A 21,827-nucleotide genomic window follows, 5' to 3' on the forward strand; every position below is an offset into this window, starting at 1 on the left:
ACTAATTATTATGGGTCTAATTGAATGTGTTTGCTGCGTTAACAGACTGGTGAAGAGGAGTGTTTCAAATTTCTTTGCGTTGAAAATTCCAAGCAAGTCCCTTTGTACCGGGGTTGTTAAAGTTCCTGGTTCCAATGTTGCTGAAATTCTCAATGTAAGTGGATAATAATAATAATAATAACTCTTGGTTTATATCCCATCTATGATTATGAATATTTACTTTATTTGTTGTTATTCTTTGTTTTTATATTTTCCCAATTGATGTGGTTTGAAAATTTGTAGGAGAATGAGAAGAAGGAGAACACCACAAGCAATAGTATTCAACAATATGATATTGCTATTGTAGGAGGAGGCATGGTTGGCATGGCTTTGGCATCTTTCTTGGGTAGGTAATACACTAATACTCCTCTTCCTCCGCATTTTCTTTTCTCTTTTCTTTGATTTTTGATAAAAAAAGGGCTGTGGTTGAAGAAGCTGGAAAAAATAATTGATAGATATTGAATCGACCATGTGCCGCTATCAAGTGGCTTAAAAATTTTAGAAAAAATAGTTTATGGTCTTCGTTCTTCTAAAATAGAAGTTAAGGGGATGCGTTAGATGTAAAACATTCATGTGTGTCTTCCCAATAGCTTAAAGCTTTGGGAGAGATGATTCATGACAATAGACCAGGATATAATTGAAGGCAAATAGTTATACTTTTAATTTGGCTAATTATTCTCCTAATTGTGTTGTTCTTCCAGCAAGTATGCCAATGACTAAGCAGTTGAGTGTTGCAATTATTGATAGCAATCCTGCTCTCAGTGGTAGCATGAGCATTAAGAAGGAAGATCCCCCTGATCCAAGAGTCAGTACAGTAACTCCAGCAACTATATCTTTTATGAAAGGTATCCAGCTTTTACGTTTGTTTTTCACTACTACCGTGGTATGCTATCAATTTCAAATGATCAATTTTCTTTTATGGATATAAAATGCCCAAAAAATAAAAAAGAGAAAATGGGAGAAGTACAAATATTAAAGAGGGAATAAGAAGTATAGAAAAGAGCAAAACAGGGGAAAAAAAAATTCAAGATTACGGAATGGATGCTAAGCTATTTGTACGTGCTTGAAATTGCATCTCCCTTGGAACTGCCATGAGTAGAACAGACAAAAGTGGTCAACCATTCTCTTATTCCTGGTTTATGTGAAAATAGGCACCATTGCTTTTTAAAAATTCAGCCAATAACTGCTAACAGAATAGAATCACTCCCAGGACTCTAATACCATGTTTTGTTTCCTATTTGGAAACTTTTAAACTATGATTTGAACAGAAGTTTGTCTACACCATTGTTTGAGATAAAACAGAGATTCAAACATACTGTAAACTTGTTTCCTAAAGTCAATTTGACACCTAAAAGTTTATTTTCAAGAATGTTACAAAAAGTTGGAAACATATTGTTTATGTAGATAATGACTCTTATTAGTTGATCTATTTTCCCAGATGCTGGTGCTTGGAAATATGTTGAGCAAAATAGACATGCATATTTTGACAAAATGCAGGTATTCCCAGATGCTGGTGCTTGGAATTTGTGCACTTATATATCAGTTGTCCTTTGATAGTTTGTTCATTTTTCCAAGCTCCTAGTTTCACTTGCCAAGTTCTTTTTTTGTTGCTAAACTCAAGGCATTATAACCATAAGGATGTTATTTTTGTTTGAATTGTTCAAAATTTCATAGATTATTTTGTATCCTTTGGCAGGTCTGGGATTATACTGGGCTGGGGTATGCTAGATACAATGCAAGAGACGTAAATAAAGACTTTCTTGGGTAAAAGTGTGAACATATGTGACATTGAAGAGAGCCTCTTTTTGAGAACAGCTATCATATTACTAATACCTTAAACTTGATCATTCAGGTGTGTAGCAGAGAATAAAGTTCTCCATAGTGCCTTATTGTCATGCATACAGGTAGAGTATCAGAATATTTTATTTTATTTCATTTTGTGATCTATAGTATAATTTCTGCATTTTAACTGCATGAACTGTGTTTTCTGTTGGAAGTTCTTTACATTGTTCATAGTTGGAAGCTGTTAGGAGGATTTTTAATCCTCCTCTTCTTTAATCTTCTTCTCTCCTTAGATGTTATAAATTATCCAAGTTGCTAGTGTCTTAACACTGGTATAAAAGTGAAGAGAGGTTTTGTATGATATCCTTGGATGCTCAGAAATTTCTTGTAACTCTAAGTCATCAATTTACGTGTAGGTTTCAGATCCATCACAACTAAATCACTAAATCTAGCTAGCTATGTTTTTTCTGCTTCCAAGGTTCTTCTGTCAAGATTATTCCTTATGTCAGTAGAAAACTTTGTTATTCTAAGGCATGATACTTAATTGTATTGCAAACTACTAATTTTTGGCAGGATTCTGATTTCAAGAGAACAATATATCCATTGAGGTTAAATTCAATGACTTTGAACCGAAGCAGCATGTCTGTAGTGGAGGAGAATATGAGCAGCAGAGAATCATCATCTGCTCAAGGTCAATGTGCAAGGCTGCAACTTAGTGATGGCAATAGCATATATGCAAAGTTGGTGGTAATTAAACTTTTGATTATGAATTTTGTTATAATTGCATTGTGATAAATAGTTGGCAAAACAATGGTAATTTACATTCTGGTAACCAGTTAGAAGCTATCTGATTATTGCAATTTTATATGCAACAATTGATATCTGATTAAACATGATTGTCTTGAAGGTTGGGGCCGACGGAGGAAAATCACGTGTTAGAGAATTGGCAGGATTCAAAACAACTGGATGGAACTATTCTCAGAATGCAATCATCTGCACAGTAGAGCATCCTTCTGAAAATCGATGTGCATGGCAGCGGTTTCTACCTACAGGACCAATTGCACTTTTACCCATCGGTGATAAGTTCAGCAATATTGTTTGGACCATGAGCCCAACAGAATCAAACCAGCGCAAATCAATTGCTGAGGAAGAATTTTTGAAGGATGTGAATTCCGCTTTAGATTATGGATATGGACCTCATCCTACTTCAAGCTTATCTGGAACACGAGATCTGTTCTCTTGGTTTCAAATGGATACAACAGTATCAGCCAATGAATCCTTTGAAGTTCCACCGAAAATAACTAAGTTAGTCTCTGAAAGGATGGTGTTTCCTTTGTCTTTACGCCATGCCAACTCCTATGCTTCGAAACGTGTTGTTCTTATTGGAGATGCAGCCCACACTGTCCATCCTCTTGCTGGTCAAGGAGTCAATTTGGGTTTTGGAGATGCATATTCTCTTTCAAGAATTATTGCAGAGGGCATTGCATTAGGCACTGACATCGGAGAGGTATTTATTGTTTACAATGAGCTTATCAATACATATATCTGAAGTTAGATACTTACATGTTCTATTTGTCGTTCTTTGTGAACTCAAAGCATCCCTTGTGTATGTATGTTCTGATTTAATTTGAAAGAGTTTGAAGGTTGGAGGATGAGGTATCTTCCTAAAGTAGTGTCACTGGAGAGATCAAGGATCAAGGATGCATTTGCTCTGCATTTTCATATTCTGTGTTCATTTTCAATATTTTTTTTTGTTTTTCTGGATTTTGTGAAGGAAAAAGAGAAGAGTGAAAACAACAGATCCTATTTTCTGTTTTCACTTGCTGTTTTCTTCACAAAATTATAAAAACGGAAAACACTGGAAATCAAAATAGAAAATGAAAACGCAAACCAAACGCCCCTTACTATATAAATTTTGAAGTTGGGATTGCTTTCTAGCGCCTTTACACCCTTGTGTGGACTTTGCCAGGGATATGGAAGGGAATGACATGTAACTAGTATGATTCTTTCTTCTTTGTGCATGCTTGCTGTGCAGGTGAACTTGCTAAAGAAGTATGAAGCGGAGAGGAAACCAGCAAATATTTCCATGATGGCAATCCTTGAAAGCTTCCAGAAAGCTTACTCTGTTGATTTCGGACCTTTTAATATACTTCGAGCTGCGGCCTTCCATGGCGCAAACTATATACCACCGCTGAAAAGAACTATAATTTCTTATGCTTCCGGAGAGCAGAACTTCCCCGTTTTCTTGTAATGTTGTTGTTTAGGCCAAGTCATTTACTGGCTTCAACTGGCACATGAAAATCTTGCTTGTTTGTTTTACTGATACTGGCATCAAAATAAGTTTTACATGAAGGTTTTAAAACACTAGCTTTTTGCTTTTTTTGCTATTTTTTCTTGTTTCCCTTAAATGGGGCTTGTGTATGAGACATGAGTCAATGGTCATGTTAAATTGTTCTGTGCTGATCCTTCACTGAAATTGTGGCCGTTGTGTGTAAATAGCACCAAAACTTGTTTGCATGATGGAAGTTTTGATGTAATAAGTAGATAGAGAATGTTACTTTGATGATAAATTCAAAGCGTTCTGAAAATTTTGGCCTATGATTATGGACTTCATTATGTTTTTTTTTTTTTTAATGAGGATATGAGGTATGTTAAAACGATTTTGATTAATTGAATTATTTTGTACTGATATTAAAAACCTAATCTCTTGCTGATGTATTAATTTCATGTTTTTTTTATGTGTTGATGAAAGTGTTTTTAATGTAATTCTATCGAATTTAGATCCTTTAAAGTGAAAAAATGATAAATTAGTAATGTAAGGGTTAATCATTATTGATTTTGTAATTTTTATGAAATATATGTTATATTATCTTAATTTAAAAGTGATTAGCTATTTACTTTAATATTTTATTAATTTTTAAAAAAATGTAATCCAATTCTATCGGTACAAAGAAAAGGAATTATATTAGAAAAAGTCAAACTTGTTTGTGAAATTTTATCCAAAGTATACACGAATTTTATTGTACATATTATTATTATGGGTAGATATATTTAAGTGAATGACCACGGAATTGAATGATAAGATATGTTTAAAAAAATATATACGAATAAAAAATCATCACTCTTAAAGATGAATTAGGACGTATAATAATAAGAAACAAAAAATGTCGACACAAAGTAAACTATGTTCATATAACATTTATTTAAGTAAACATGATTAATTTACAGCTGTGTGAACGTCAATTTCAAAGGCATGTTATAGAGTAAAAGCTACAGGAAAAGATAACGTATTTTCTTCTTTTGATTAAAAACTTAAATGCTTTAATTTAAACAAGTATAAAATAAGTATGGAAAGAGGGGCATGAAAAGTGTTGATGAAATTGATGACTAGGTATGTTTAGTTTAGTAGTATTACTATTGAAAAGGGTCCACAAAATTACAAATAATTAAATCATGGGTTGGGAATAATTGATCTCCAACTTTCATGGGGAAACTCACCTACGTTAAGTAGTGATGAGTCTTGTGAATGAAGGACTTCATTTATTTTATAAAAGCCATTACAATCAGAGCTTACTCATCTATTCTTGTTTTCTATCTCCGAAAAGAAACAAGAGGCTCTCCAACAAAATGGTCTAAAAATTCAGCATATCTTTTAGGATATGGTGGCCAATACTTGCATCATAATATATGTAGAGACCACTTCGATAAACACACTAAAAATATTTTTTTTAAAGACGTTTATATGTGTCATAATATTATTAGATATTTTTATTAAATCGATTAATAATTTATTTTTTAATAAACCAGAATAAATTCAGTTTATTATAATAACAATAATAAATTTAATTGTCCGTACTATAATTATTAGATCCGATTTGATCCGACCGATTTACACAATTTAAACTAAATCATGGTTAAATTTTTTGATAAAAAAAAAATATATTCATGATTTTTGTTTTTAAAAAAATAAAAAAATTATGATCCAATAAGTTATGTAAATTAATCGATTCGACCAAATCTGATAATAATTGAATTTATGGTTATTATTATAAAAAAAATCAATTTTATTTTAGTTTGTTAAGAAATTCAAAAATAACCTATTTGTTAATTTATTTATTTCATTTCGACATATAAATTGTTATATTTTAAGGCATCATCTCTTAATTTATAAAGAGTTTTTTTGGATTTGAAATATTAATACTACTATATTATGAAATTACTTATTAAAAAAATTTAAGTTTATAAATAAATACACATGAATAGTATATCTATTACAATTATTAATATTTTTAGTGTTTGTTATTCAAAATTTTGATGAAAAGAAAAACTTACCCATTCCACTAAGGAAAAATATAAGGAACCAAAAGCTTATCAGCCAAAAACTAAACAAAACTACATTAATTTGTATTAATAATTAATTAATTTTAAATTTTTTAAATTTCAAAATTTTAAAAATTTTAAATTGATTAAGTAAACCTAATTAAAACCTATAAAAACCTTCCTCTTTTTTCTCACATTAATCTATCCACTTCTAACAATCACAAATTCGAAAAATATATAAAAGAACATCCATTTAATATGAAAAAGAAACATTCTAATACTTAGTAAAAGAAACATCCATATATATTAACTCGTAAAAATTTTGAATTCATCCAAAGGTATTTGGCTGGATTTTGGCTGATATGCTTTTGGTTCCCTAGCTTTACTCTTCCACTAATTTTATTTTTCTATATACATAAATTTAATCACACTACTTTATCACTCGGTATTATAGGTAGGATTCATTATATGAATCAAACAATAAAAAATAAAATTTTATGTATTATTTATAAATATAAAACACATTTCATTTTTTTAACTAATTTTTAGAATAAATTAGATCCACTCAATTGTTGAAAGAATATATAAACTTGATGTGAAAACAAAAATGATCCTATTGTTGCCATCTCTGATATGTTGTTCCTATATGTGTAGGTATTACTGGCTGGACCCAACATGTGAGAAAAACTAAAGACAAACAAGAATTGATCATATTATATACATAAATAAATGATCATAATGGGTTTTCTTTATTCCCCCTATCATATATAAGATATGATTTTGTTTCCATATGTTAACACTTACCATGATCTATATCCACCCAAACAATTAAGCTTAGCTTTCAAGAACTCTAACCCGTGAACTCTAATGTCACTTAGCTTACAACATACCATAACTCTCACATCATAATAATAATAAGCAAAGGAGAAGCATCACAAATTACGAAAGGAGAGTGCTACGTAAATAATGACTATCTTGAACAACATGAATAATCATCAATCAAATAAAAATACATTACACTCTAATTTAATGCTATTAATTAAATTTAAGATCAATTTACTCTTTTAACTCTATTAATTCATATTATTTACACATTATTCAAAAGTATTATTAGTTATTTATATTTTTTCATTACGAAATTGTGTCGGCATATCCATTTTGGAATCTTTGCTAATATCATCATCGATTATTGCCTGATCAAATTAAACGGAGCATAACTATTTATAATTTAGATATTTAAGTAATAAAAATTTTAATATTATGTTATAAAATTATTTTTTTAAAATTTAAACTAATAAATAAAAATATATGAATCATTATATTTCTAACATTATATAATTAAATAATGTTAACAAAACTATAAAGTACTTATATCTAGGTTGCTAAATCCTCAATCGTAGTCCTTGCTTTCTTTTGTACTATCGTTTAAAATGTGTTGAGCCTTAGAAAATTATTAGAAGGACATGGAAAAAGAAGTTCAACTATAAATATATGAAACAAATATTTGTTACGATTAAATGTATTATTCTATTCTATCAAATGGTTAAACAAAAATAAATAAATAAAAGGAATTGAAAGGATGAAAAGAAAAAAAGATGGTCACGAGATAAAGTTCCAAAATGTACACTATTTATTTTACTAATACACTTTTGTCCAGTGTGTTTATATAATACTTTACTATTTAGTATTTACTGTTTAATTGGGAAATTAAAAGTGGGAACGAGTTACAGTGATACAGTTCCCTGATCAATTTGCCAAGTAGTTAAATTATGATATTACTAAAATTATCAAATTATTAGAACTATCGTAATAAGAAGTAATAATAATCAATGATTGTACCCTTCTCTAATATGATTTATGTCAAGGTCTATTATTAAATATTAATTAATTAATAACTGATAAGTACAAAGTCACCCTCGCCACGACCAGTGAATATATTGTTATGATTAGAATATGGAAGACATTAATTACTTGTGGATCAGTTAAATCAACCTTCAACCTTTAACTTTCATCCAACAGTGTAATTTAATGGAATAAATTTTAATAGTTTAACCTTTTTTAAATCCATATTATTAAATTATTTTTGTATATTATTCCGCAAGTTAAACCTAATGCATTTTAACTAAATTATTCTGCTTAATCATTATGCTAGTTAAGACAAGCACGTGTTGCCGATATGTGTGTTACGTCATATATATCACAGATATAGTGGCTGCTCAACTTTATGTTATAAATGGATTATTATTATATGTGTTGTTGAAATATCTAATCAAAGAATTATCATAGCTGTGAATTTGAATTAAAATAAGAACAATCGTCCGGCCGCTAAGCTCACGTTAAACTTTTAGGAGGATTATTACTTTAAAGAATTAGGTTTAAAGAATTAATATTACTTTTAGAGAAATCATTTCAAAAAAATTAGGTTATGTATGTTTGTTTGAGTATAATAAAAGTAAGTTTAAGAGAAAAAATTGATTTAAATGTATAATATATGATAAACTAAAATAACTAATATATATTATTTGTATTATTGTATATTAAATATCATTGACACCCGTATAAAAATATAACTATTATTGATTGATCGTATATTTTAGTTACTTTTGGAAATGATAATAAGAAAATTGAGGTCAAGTTCATGTTATGAAGTGTTATATGCTTGCTAAATAATAGGAAACCTCAAATCTCTATTCCTACGTACTTTATAGTTTATATCATTTCTATCTATATTCAATTTTAATTTTTCAAACTGAACACAGCATTGTTGTGCTCCCTTGCTTGTCATTTTTTACTGTTATTTTCATTTTTTTTCCTCCTTCATTTTTAGTGTTTCAATTAAACTATTGTAAATTTTGACGTGGCATTTCAAATTATCCCACAATTATTTGACTAACCTACCCATATGCTCATTTTATATATGATTTTTCTTAATTTTTTCCTCCTACACATTACAAAAAGAGGAGTGTTAGGAGACCAGTAACTTTTGTATTTTGTAACTATTAATTGGCCATTAATAGTATTTTTAATGGTGTAAGATTATATCTAATAATAAAATATCACTCACTTTTTTTATAGTTAAGTGCTAGCCACAAAATACAAAAGTTGCTGGTCCCTAAACTTTTTCTTACAAAAAAATATGTTTAATATCGTTGAATTTAGCAACGAATTTTATTCACAGATTTAACAGTAATTTTTTCGACAATTACAAGTAAAAATTCATTCCTAAAATCATTTACTGTCAAATTCAAAATTCCGTAACTAAATCTACCAATAAATAGAAACGTAAAAATTAATTTTATTAGCACTAAATTTAGGATGGATTTTCCATTGAAAATTTTTGAAGGTGACACAAACTAGTGAAATGCAACATTTAGGCAACGACTAACACTTTATCGTCAAATTTATTTGTTGATAAATCCAATTTTACAATTGCCCTAAATTCAAAATCAGAAACCTCCCCCTCACTTATGCAACTTCTCTTCCTCTCCTCTCTCCTTTTCTCTCACCGTTTTATTTCTCTCTTTCTCTCTTGTCGTTTTCTCCATCTCTTCTGTCTTTCTCTCTCGTTGTTTCTATCGCCGGCCACTGTTCTTATCCTCGCAATACTGCTTCCTTTCCATAGGAAATGAGTCCCTCTCCTGCATTGTCCTAGTTGAGCCACCAGAAGTTTAAACATTGCTGCTAAGGTCTGTCGTTTTTGCCGCTACTTCGTCAGTCGCCGTTGTCATTGTTCACCGTCGTACATCCTTCAGCTTAGTGTAAATCCTCCCCAATTTTCAATGTGTTAATTTTTTGTTAAAAAAAATTCTAACACTACTCATTAATGATAGAAATGGAAAAAACTTAACACTGCCACCGCACTGTAAACATCACCACCACACTTCTACCGCAACTTAACAATCAAGTTTAGTTTTTTTTTTATTTTTAATTTTTAATTTTTTCTGTATTTTTATATGTATTTTACTTTTTTATATATATTATGTATTTTATTAATTTTGTATTTAGTTTTTTATTTTAAAATATAAGTCTGTTTGAAATTTTAATTTTTTTAAATTTTTGTTTTAAATTTTTGTTTAAATTTTATTTTATTTTTTAATTTATTGGTTATAGTATTTCGGTTTTAAAATTGAAATTTAAAATTCAAAATTTATAATTTTTTAAAGATTCATATTTAAAATTTGTGTTTTTATTTAGATTTATTAACGTTAATTTAATTAATTTAGGTTGTTAGGGTTAATTTTATTTTGTAATTAGATTATTTTAGGTGAATTACATCTTGTAGTTTAAATTAATATATTTTTACCACTTAAGTTCGTTATGTTAGTTAAATTAAATGACTTTTTGAATTAGTTTTACCTAGTAAATTTAATAAATTGTTTCTTAATTAAGACTATGTTATTTTTTAAAAAATTCCATTGGAGATCGCTTCTTTTATCATTTCTGCAATTATATTTTGTGGGTTGTTCGTGCAGTGCTCATGTTATTTTTAACTTTTGAATATAATAAATTATTTAAATTTTATGTTAGACTTATTTTTTTTAGAATAGAGTTTTAAGATGAAAATGAGAGAAGATTGCCTAGTAGTACCTTCTCAAAATTCTTGTTTGTTAAAAAATAAAGTCCAAAATAATAAGAAAATACATACTAAAACGGTTAGGATTTGACGTTTGTTTGAAGGTGTGTTTATTTTATTTTATGCTTGCAACTATTTCCTATGTAAGAATTGATACAATTTTTTGGTGAAAATTTCTAAATTAAGAGAAACTTTTGCCAAATTTTGGTTAAAATTGTTTAAAAATATGGTTGGTTTGTAAAAATATAAATTACATTTGGTGAAAGATTTTAATTGTAGACGAAACTCTATTGAAATTTTTAAAAAATTTAATAAATGATGTTGTTGGTTAAAATTTAGGTGTTGGCACTAATAAAATACCCTAGAAGTCAAAATACTTTTTTTTTTTAAATTAATCCCTTCTATTTTTAATTTTTAATTTATTTTATTTATAAATTTTTAAAATTTTTAAAATTATATTGTAGTAATAGTCATGAAATGAATAATATCAAATTTATCTCTAGTTGTATTGATTACTGAAAAAAGAAGTTATAAAATTCATATATTTTATTTTATAATAAATATTGTGCATCATGTCTATGAACTCACTCAATATCTTATAGTCTTAAAAAAAAATTTCATATAATAGGGTACATTTACGGACACTGTTCTTCTTTTTTCTTACTTATTCATCTCTCTCGATATTTTGACAGCCAAAAATGTTCTTGTAGTTAAGATAGAAGAAGAGTAATTGTCATTCATGGGACTTCTCAATTATCACCTTCTACTTCGACTACTTCTGAGATCTTATAGGCACATGGTGCACAAAATTAGTCTTTCATTATAGTTCCTAACCCCTAAATATGTGGGTCCTGTTGTTGCGCCCGTTATTCCTCTAGAAAGTCGTCCTACTGATTCACCAAAGTAGATTCTTTCACTATATCAACGCCACCTCTCGTGATAGACACCACGGTGCCGGAATTCTCTCATAAATCCCAGTCATATACCAAGCACAGCAAGTCTTTAGGATGAAGATTTGGTTTGATAAATTGATCGCGTGAACACTATTTTAATTGATTTTAAATGTAATTTATTTTAAAATTATTAAACAATATGTGTTTACTAATTTTAAGTTTTCCATTGATAAGTTTGTATTGGATAACAATATTTATACACATAAGTGTACTAATGTCATCAAACTGATGTACGACCACTCATGGTTGAGCTCCAGAAAGATCTATGCTGAGACCATAAAGCGATGGTTTCATAAGTGAGTGATAAAATCTCTAATTATTCAAATTTTAGTTAGTTTCTATCTTTTGTTACGCTTATGTATTTAATTTCGATTAGCTAATGCTAATTGTTTTTCTGTGAAGGAGAAATTTATATAGAAAAACTCACGATGTCATAACCAAGAAGATTTTTTATCACCTCATGACTAGACAACTTCAGCAGATGCTTCAGGATATACGTGAGAGACAAGACCACCTTACTCAGTAGCTCCAACTGAATATTAACAAGGCACCCTAAGCTTATCTGTCCCTGTGGCCGTTGGTGCCACTGTCGCTATTGCACCTTCTGTTGTCGGAGCTGTGTCTCTCCTCCCTCCTTTAAGTAGGTTGTCCTCATCATTCTTCTTATTTCATCTCTGTTTTTACTTTATTTAAAAAAAAATTCTAATTCCTTTTTAAACTCTAATCCTATTCTCATTTTTACTTTTTTTTTCAGCTAGCTTTGTTTTATTAATGTATCTTTATATTTTTTATTATTATCAGAATAAATTATATTTTAGTGTTCTTATTTATTGACATGAAATTATTTAAATAAGCTGTTTGTGTGCTATGATTTTTTGGGGCAGCTCATCATTCTAATATTAATGCTGCTATTAGGGCTGGTAATGGGTAGAGTAGGGTAAGGTTTAAACTCTACCCTAACCCTATCCGCGGGTTAAGAATCTCTCAATCCTAACCCTATCCGCACTCTCAAGTTTTAAATCCTACCCTACCCTACCCGACCTGACCCTACCCGCAGAAACATAAAAAAAATTTAAATAAATATAAAATTTAACTATTCCAAATTTCGTACATATTAATAAAATAGAAAATAAAATACTGAGTTTAAATTAAAATTAAAAACAATAAAATCTTAAAGAAACCCAACATAAAATTACAAGTAATATGATCATCAACTAGTTTAGTGGTTATTTCAAGTTTTTATAAGAGGAAGATTATGAATTCAAGACTCACTTTTTTCACTATATAACTTTTACATATATATTATATAATATATTAGGGGTGTGGATAGGATATACCCTAAATCCGTACCTTACCCTATACGCAGGCAAATTCACACCGTACCCTACCCTATTCGCAATGGGTTGGATTGACAACCCTATCCGAATGGGTTGGTCCGGATTGGGTACACGCAGGTAGGATATATATTACTAGCCTTAACTGCTATTGAGTTACTTAGACAGGGTAATTTCTTGTCATTTTTGTTAACTATTCGTCTATTTGCTTATTAGATTATTATGATTTAGTTTTTTGTGAAGTTTTTTTGGTCTATTTATAAATGTCGTCTAGATATTGTTGACTTGAATAATATTAAATTATATGTTGAAGATAAGGGTATTGGTGAGTTGTGATATGTTCGGATAAATCATATGTAATAATATTGAATATGTTAGTTTTTTAAGTTCAATTGATAATTAAAATTTTAGATATAGAAAGATATATAAATGATTTCTTGTTGCTATTAAATTATGTCATTTATGTAAAAAAAAATTGAATTTATATTATTTTAATGATGGAGTTAAATAAATTATTGATAATTTATTTTTATTTATACTATTTCAGAAAAAGTTTAGGTTACTTTAGTTTGGAATTCAAGAAATGAAAATTCACCTAATTCACATAAATAAATTGAATAAATTGGCAAACGTGAACTCGCTGTTTTTTTTTAATGACATAAGTTATCGTTGTTGTTATAATGATTAACATTGAACACCAATTTGTTTCACATTTGCAGGTGGTCATTATTGGATCTTAAAACACTACTTGATTAGTGACTCCCTCATTTTCAGAAGAGTAATTGTCTATGAATAATAATATAATTCACAAAATTAATAAATTAGATATAAGACAAAAAATTAAATAAAAAAAGTATATATTCATGATTCTTTATTTTAACCCTACTGCATATAGTTCATACTATTATTTAATAGAGAGAGCACTAATGAGAGAATTGAAGCTTTGTTTGGTTGGAGAGAAATATAATAGAAGTTCATTTTTTTCTTTTTTATATTAGACTACAAGTATGATTTAGTGCTGTTGTTTGGATGTTAAGATTGCAAAAGAAATGTTATCATCTAAGAAGATGCCATTCAATTTTTTTTTTAAAAATTTATAAATTGAAGTTTACTATCTTGATAAATCTGATGATAACAAGTTCAAGAATTTCGCCAAATAAAAATTTATATCCGTTGCTAAATCTGTCGGTAATTAGCGACGAACAAAAAAATTTGACAATAAATAATTATTGACAAGATTTATACCATCAAATTTATTTTACTGTTAAATCCAACGATAAACATATTAATACTGTTGTAATTTTTTTTAGTAAGTATACGAATAAATTCAATAATATATCCGACGATTTTTTTTATAGTGATAAGTACATTTTTTTTGTCATTTCTATTTATAATTAGTATACTAAGTAAATAAGTTATTTTTCAACCAATAAGCTCCCAAACAAATTTTTTTTACCTTGCTTCCCTGCCTTATTTGAGGTTATTCTTTCATGAAACTGCCATCTTCAACCCTTTTCAATCATTTTGATTTCAACTTTTAATTTTTATATCGATGCCATTTTGATATTGGTCTTCAGACCCTTAGGACCAAACATGTGAGTAAATTTTATGTTTATAATTATATTTTATTTATGCTATTATAAGTTATAAATTATATTTATAAAATTATAATTGAAGAATAATTTTTTTAAAATTATATATTTTGAATTTATTTGAAAGGTCTCGTATTAAAAAATTATAGTTAATAATGGTAATAATGGTAATAACGTTAACTTAGATGTATCTGGCTTAGCTTCAGTTAGCAAGAAATTTTTAGTCTAACGTGTAGGTCACATGTTAAATGTGTTATTCTATATAGACACACGAGAGAAAAGAACTACTTCTAGAGATGAAGTCGTCCAAGTGTGAACTATTTGATTTAATTTCTGCATTGAAAATTTCTTTATTGATTTATTTATTTGTATAAATTATTATTTTTAAATAAAATATATTTTAATAATACTGTTCATATGATCTCATGTGAATTATAAATGTATTATTTAATTATTTAATTGTAAAATTCACTTGGTTTATTTAAAAATTTTCAGAAACAAATAGTCAGATATGTGTGAACTTTCCAAGAATAATTATCTGTAATAAATAGTACTTATTTTTTTTATTATGTTTCTAGATGATATATACTTCACATGTTAGAGACAAAAAAAATTTAGTACTGTTTATTTATTTTATGTTTTTATTAAAAAATAACAAATAACTTATTTATTTTAGTACTTGTATTTTTTTTTTAAATATTTATAACATTTTTATTTCGTTTAAATTTAAATTTGTTAAGTATTATTTTTTTGAGCGTTTTTCATGGCTCATTTTAAACCGATGGATCAAAAGTGAGAAGTCTTTAATGAGATGATTTACGAGGTTCGTTGTGCTCAAATAAAATAAGGATAGGCGTACCAATCCCAATCGTGTCAATAATCAAACTCTTGGCAAACTTATACGTACATGTTTACGAGGGATCATTGGAAGAATGCTAAAGTTTCTCCATTAAAATTATTAAAGTCGATGGATTTTATCCATAGTATGGTCAAAGTTCTTGTCAAGCATATCTCCGTGCTTCCGGGAAGGACCATTGGAAGAGGTGGTGGAGTTTCTCCTAAAAAACACTATCTATGCTGTAAATTTAAGCGTTAATCATAAAAACGTTTTGAATGAAAAATTGACTAAATTTAAATTCGAATTATGTTAAAATTTATTATATATATATATAAATTAATTATAATTCTAATCTAAAGAAGTTATTTTTATTATTTTTTTGTTATTTACAGTATTTTTTAGTCCGATAAACAAAAAATTAATCTGACACGGATATAAACTTCATTTAAGAGTCTATCGTCGATTATTCTAATTTCTACACTTTTTTTTTGGTCATGACTAATTTCTACACTTATTTAAACAAACAAGTAAACCGATCACTCAATTAACCGACATTGATTATGTTATCTTCATAATTGATGAATAACAAAATGATAAAAACTCAAAGCCGGCCTAATTCTAACTAAATAAAACAATTTAAATTTAAAATAATAACAAACTTATCATATATTAAAAAATGATGTTATGCATAGTGCATTACACAAATAAGAAACCCTAATTACGTATAAATTGAAAAATTAAACTTTACTATTTTCAAAATTTCAACAAGGAATTTAAATGATAGCAGCCACAATAATTTGGAGTAGCATAATGAAGGGTGAGCGGGAGGGTTGAGGGATGGTAGAAGCAGGCACGTGGATGAGTGTGAGGAAAATGAGAATTTTGTGGAGTTAACGCGGTTTTGAAGGGAATCTGGCACGTGACAGGGAAGCTAAGTTCCATGAAAGAAAGTGGCTATATTATAAAGAAAGAAAGATAGATAGATAGATAAAGCCGTGGAAGCTCAAAGTGGTTCCATTCTATTGTTTATATGATTTAAATCCTTCCAAAACTACGAATCGATGCCTCAAACAAACCTCTTTTAGCTGTCAATCCATCCAAAACATTACCCTCACGGGACTTCCTTAGCTTCCTCTCTTTCTCTCTCTTCTATTTCACTTAAATACCCTTCTTCACATTCATCATCGTCATTGAGTTACAAAATGAACATCTCCTATATTATTTAGAATAACCATATGAGTACTAAGAATAATAAACATCTTTTTAAAAATTTAGACTGATTTTGAGGTTCACTAAAGATCGAATTTTTGACCTTTCAGATCTAGCATTCTAATACCATGTCATGATATCACTCATCCCAAAAGCTTCAGCTGATGAGAAAAGGTAACACTAATGGTTATATCTCTAATACTCCATAAACTTCCATTATCTACATTGTACAAATATTCCATTGATTCCTCATACTTCTCCTTTTAATTTTAATCAATCATTGCTAAAATCAATTTATACAATTAATTAATGTTATGCACATTTTTAAATTTTAAACTATTGATAATTCGTTTTGTAACGGTTTAAAATTGCTGTAAAATCCTAAAAAATCGCCACTAATTCCTGCCTCTCTTGTACTAAAAAGAAATCTTGTTCGGGCTTTGGGAAAGTGTGAAATGATGAATGTAGGAACGGATTATGATTTATGAGGTAGATAAATGTTGTTTTCACGAATTATGAGTGCTTCTTAATTAAGATAGAACCAGACAAAAAACAATATTGTTATGAAAAAGTATAAGGAACTAAAATTTATTAGCAAAACACTAAACAAAATTACATTAATTTATATTAATAATTAATTAATTTTAAATTTTTTAAATTTAAAATTTAAAAAAATTTAAATTGATTAAGTAAATCTAACTAAAACTTATAAAAACCTTCCTCTTTTCTCTCACATTAATCTATCCACCTCCAACAATTACAAATTCGAAAAATATATAAAAGAACATCCATTTAATATGAAAAAGAAACATTCTGATATTTAGTAGAAGAAACATCCATATATATTAACTCGTAGAGATTTTAAATTCATCCAAAAGTATTTGACTAGGTTTTGGCTGATATACTTTTGGTTCCTTAGCTTTACTCTATTGTTATATATATAATAATAAAGTAAAACAGTAATTTGATTTCACATTATTTCTTGTTATTAGTAAGATTTAGCAAGCTAGTTTAATGTGTGTAAGTAAGTGCGATGTCTTATCATTTTATATAAAACATAAAGGGTGGTTGAAATAGGACAATTATAATCCTTCATTCTTATCAAAACTATTTTAATTTATATTATATATATATATGATGAATTTTAGTATGTCTATGTCACGATGATTATGTAAGTATTGTTAAAATTAAAATTATATTTGTTGTATAGCACTAGTAACAATTTTTTTAACAACACGTATTGAAAAGTATTACTAAATAATAATTAAAAAGATAATATTTTAATTTTAATAAAACTTTTTGAAATACCACAAATCTATATATTAAAAAAAAAGCAAAAATAAAAACCTCAAAGCCACATATATATGGGAATTGATGAGTAAGGGTATATAGACAGAGACCTTGTAAGAAGTTATCAGAAGAACAAAAACCAAATACACAAAAATTATTGAAGTGAAAAGCAAAATAATAACAATAAAACTAAGAAGAAGAAGAAGAAAGCATGGCTTCTAGTAGGGAGAGAAGAAGGGAGGCTCTTCAACAAAAGTTGAATCAACTCCGAGATGTTACAAATTCTAGTGGTGTATGTAATAATTGATTCTATATTATATATGTAGGTTTATGTTCATGATGAATATATATAATATATATCAATCAAGCTCATCACTATTTTTACTCAATTGCAAAAGCTTCTTCATATTGAATTTTATTTCTTTTGGGATTTATTTTGCAGGTGAACAAAGCTTCAATTATTGTGGACGCATCCAGATACATAGAGGAGTTGAAGCAAAAAGTGGAGGGACTGAATTCCGAGCTTGTAATCACTGAAACATCTTCGTCAACCTCTCAAATTGATGATGAACTACCTATGGTGCCTATTTTTTCTGTATTTATTTCATTTGATTATTTTATAATATCTCTTTTATCTTTTTTCGGCAATTTTTTTATATACATGTGAAATCGTTCTCAAATATATCAAAAGTTTTTAATAATGGATAAAATACGAACAGAATATGATAGTTATTTCTACAAAGATATCTTCATATAATGATATTGTAAATTATTAAATGATTTGATATATTTGTCTAAAAATTATTTAACAGTTTTTAACATTATCTTCACATAAAAATATCTTTTTAAAAATAAACACAAAAAATAAGGACAAATTGCATGTTTAATAATAATAAAATAAAATTGCAGGTGACTGTGGAAACCCTAGAAAAAGGTTTCCACATTAACGTGTATTCAGAGAAGAATTGCCCTGGTATGTTGGTCTCAATACTAAAAGCATTTGAAGAGCTTGGACTTGATGTTCTTGATGCTAGGGTTTCTTGTGAAGACACTTTCCAGCTTCAAGCAGTGGGTGGAGAAGTAAGCCAACATAATATTTTATTATTTGATTATTTTTTCTTCCTTTTGTTATAGAATATACTAATCCTATATAATTATTCATTAAGTGGTTTTGAAAAAGATCATTCATGACATAATATATACAATAATTTTTATAATTTAAATGTGTAGAATTTGATTTTTGGTGTGTCATTTTTTAGAATAAAATATAACTTCAATACAATACTTCTGTTATTTTGGATGAGTTCAGTTATAATTAAAATAAATAGTACTTTTTGCTAATAATGGAAAAAAAAGTATAACTAAAAAATTAGTTCAACAACTCTTTCCTTAATTGGTTTACAACTTTTCATGATAAATAGGTGTCTGACCATGAAATATGAATACCCTTGTACTTGAACAATTCATACAATAACATATATTATTTAGGGCCTAAGAGTATTATTACATAGGAGTATTATTTCAGCATGTATATATTTTTAGCAGCAAATAGACAATTTCAGGTAATATAACTAAGCAGTACTCAAGTTTTTTGTTTTTATATATATTTTATTGTTCTTTTCTTATTTCCTAGTTGAGCCTAAGAATTCTCAAAAATGGACAAGAAATGATTCTGGCTTAATCTAAATCTCAATATAATAAAATATAGCTATTGGATCAAATAAATTAAATTAATGGAAATTACTTAATGTATTCTTCTTCAGGGATTGAGACTTTTCAAACAAATTATTTTTATATGGATATAAGATCGATCACGGTAAACATTGTTCAACATTTATTTGAGCAACATAACTATATATAGAAGCTTCTTTTCAAGGTGTACGAAATAATAGAGAGAATCGATAATATTATTGCTTAAAATTAATCATATTAACACAAAAAAAAAATGAAATTACTATATAAAATAAATGAAAAAAAATATAGAAGAAATGTAATATTGTGAATAATAAGAAATCAAGTTATTATAAATTCTTATAATTATTTACATATAACTATTAGTTTTATATTATTAGAGATATAACTACTTATATATATCAGTCTATTAGTTTAAAATTAAAAAAAAGGATATATATATATATATCAGAATTTCTATAACTTAAAGATATAGACTTTGATCCTTGTTGACAAAAAAAAAAATCAACATGATACCAATAAAAGAAAAAAATATGTAAAAGCAATTTATATAAATAAAAAAATTCTTGAGTAGTGAAAATATTTATTAGAGATATAACTATTTATTTGTTTATTCCTATTCATTATTTAAGCTTTTGGAAGAATAAGGATGTATATGCTGCACCAATTCTGTGGTGAAAGTATTTAGTATTTAGTAGTGGTTTTGATTTTGAAGTTTTCATTTCCAGCCTTTTTCTTGTTGCTTTTGAAGTTCCAGAGAATGTGCTGGTTTTTAGATTTTACTTTAAATTTTGTTTTATTTTTAGAAATATATAGTATTATTAGTGATTTAAGTTTTAACATACTAGTTAACTAGATTGATACAACATAAAACTTCTCTCTCTTTCTAAGCTGCATTTTGATATTTTCTTCAAGACAAATATAAGGATAATAGAATAACATATTCTCGTTTGATTATAAAGATAGAAATAAACACTTTTTTTTGTCTGAGAAACATAAAAATTTGAATATTTTTTAAAAATTTGGGAAAAAAACTATTTGCCTTTATATATATTTTTAATGAAATTACATGCAAACAAAACTTAAGAATTGTAGGTAAAAAAAAAATACAAACAAATAAATAAGCTTAAATAAATTAATTAACAAAATGAAAATTACTTATATGGACAGAAATTACTCTATAGTAACCACCCTCGCTGGGTCTCTATCTTTTTTCTCTTCTCTACTATTTTTTTTCCCTCGATCGATCTTTCTATGTTACAAACAGAGATGAAAACAGTGTTTCTCTTAAATGGATTTCTCACTAGCCATATGTAGTATTGCATGCGCTATATATATATAGAGCACTATTGCCAACTAAGCAAATTAAAGAGTTGCATTATTATTAATAGTTATTATTGTCTACTTGTCAAACATGAGTACTTGTGGGAAATAAAATAACACACATTATGCATAGATACAATTGAAAATTCCTATCACGTGATTCTAGTTATTCCTTCTGAAATTTGGATTGATAAAAACTATTTGGTTTAATTTCTTTTGCAGAGTCAAAAGAACAATGATACTATTGACGCACAAGTGGTGAAGCAAGCAGTGTTGCAAGCAATCAACAAAAGTAATTACTAAATAATAATTAAATGTAATAGTATTGGAAGCACATAGAAAAAATTAATAAAAAGCTTTGTTTTTTAAATATATATATAGTAGTATAGTACCTTTTTTAATCTTTATTAATGATTAAAGTATTTGTTAGTCTCTAGCTTTTGAATTAAGTTTTAATTTTGTTTTTAATATTTAAAATATTTAATTTTATTTTGTTTATTATTGTCCTCTAATCAAAATTAATATTTTTTTTTCTATCATTATCTTACTTTCTTTTTATTTTGTTATTATTTTCATTCTCAAATTGCTAAAAATATAATTATGGCCATTACAAATCTATTATTATGATTATTGTTGCTATCTAGAAGATGATAACGAAAAGGGATATTTTTAGAAAAAAAATTAATTAGAGGATTAAAATAAGATAAAATAAGATGTTTGTAATAAAAATAAAATATTTTAAATATTAAAAAAATTAAGACTAAGTTCAATATTAAGTATTTAAAAAGTACTTTATTCTTTATTAATTTAAGCTTAAATTTTGTTTGTTGAAGTGAAATAATAATTTGTGGCAAAACTAGAGTATATCTTGCTCTTATACAT

At 27.4% G+C, this 21,827-nt stretch overlaps 2 protein-coding genes across 2 annotated transcripts; both read left to right on the plus strand.

Moving 5' to 3' along the window:
- Positions 1-45: 45 nt before the first annotated feature.
- LOC107485197 (uncharacterized) lies at positions 46-4,437 on the plus strand (the record flags this gene model as incomplete). Its single annotated transcript, XM_016105711.2, is given in 9 exon segments — positions 46-154; positions 283-385; positions 741-884; positions 1,478-1,536; positions 1,736-1,803; positions 1,892-1,943; positions 2,395-2,568; positions 2,729-3,328; positions 3,857-4,437. Coding segments are annotated over 9 exon segments (1,525 nt in total), but the record flags the coding sequence as incomplete, so codon positions are not given.
- A 13,580-nt stretch (positions 4,438-18,017) lies between these two features.
- On the plus strand, positions 18,018-21,381 carry LOC107485194 (transcription factor SCREAM2). The gene is made up of 4 exons (XM_016105709.3): positions 18,018-18,222; positions 18,373-18,510; positions 18,840-19,010; positions 21,168-21,381. The coding sequence occupies exons 1-4, from the start codon at positions 18,142-18,144 to the stop codon at positions 21,246-21,248; spliced, it is 471 nt and encodes a 156-aa protein (XP_015961195.1). The 5' UTR covers positions 18,018-18,141; the 3' UTR covers positions 21,249-21,381.
- Positions 21,382-21,827: the final 446 nt, after the last annotated feature.

The sequence above is a fragment of the Arachis duranensis genome, chromosome 4, assembly GCF_000817695.3.
Source record: "Arachis duranensis cultivar V14167 chromosome 4, aradu.V14167.gnm2.J7QH, whole genome shotgun sequence".
In the NCBI taxonomy this organism is placed as follows: domain Eukaryota; kingdom Viridiplantae; phylum Streptophyta; class Magnoliopsida; order Fabales; family Fabaceae; genus Arachis; species Arachis duranensis.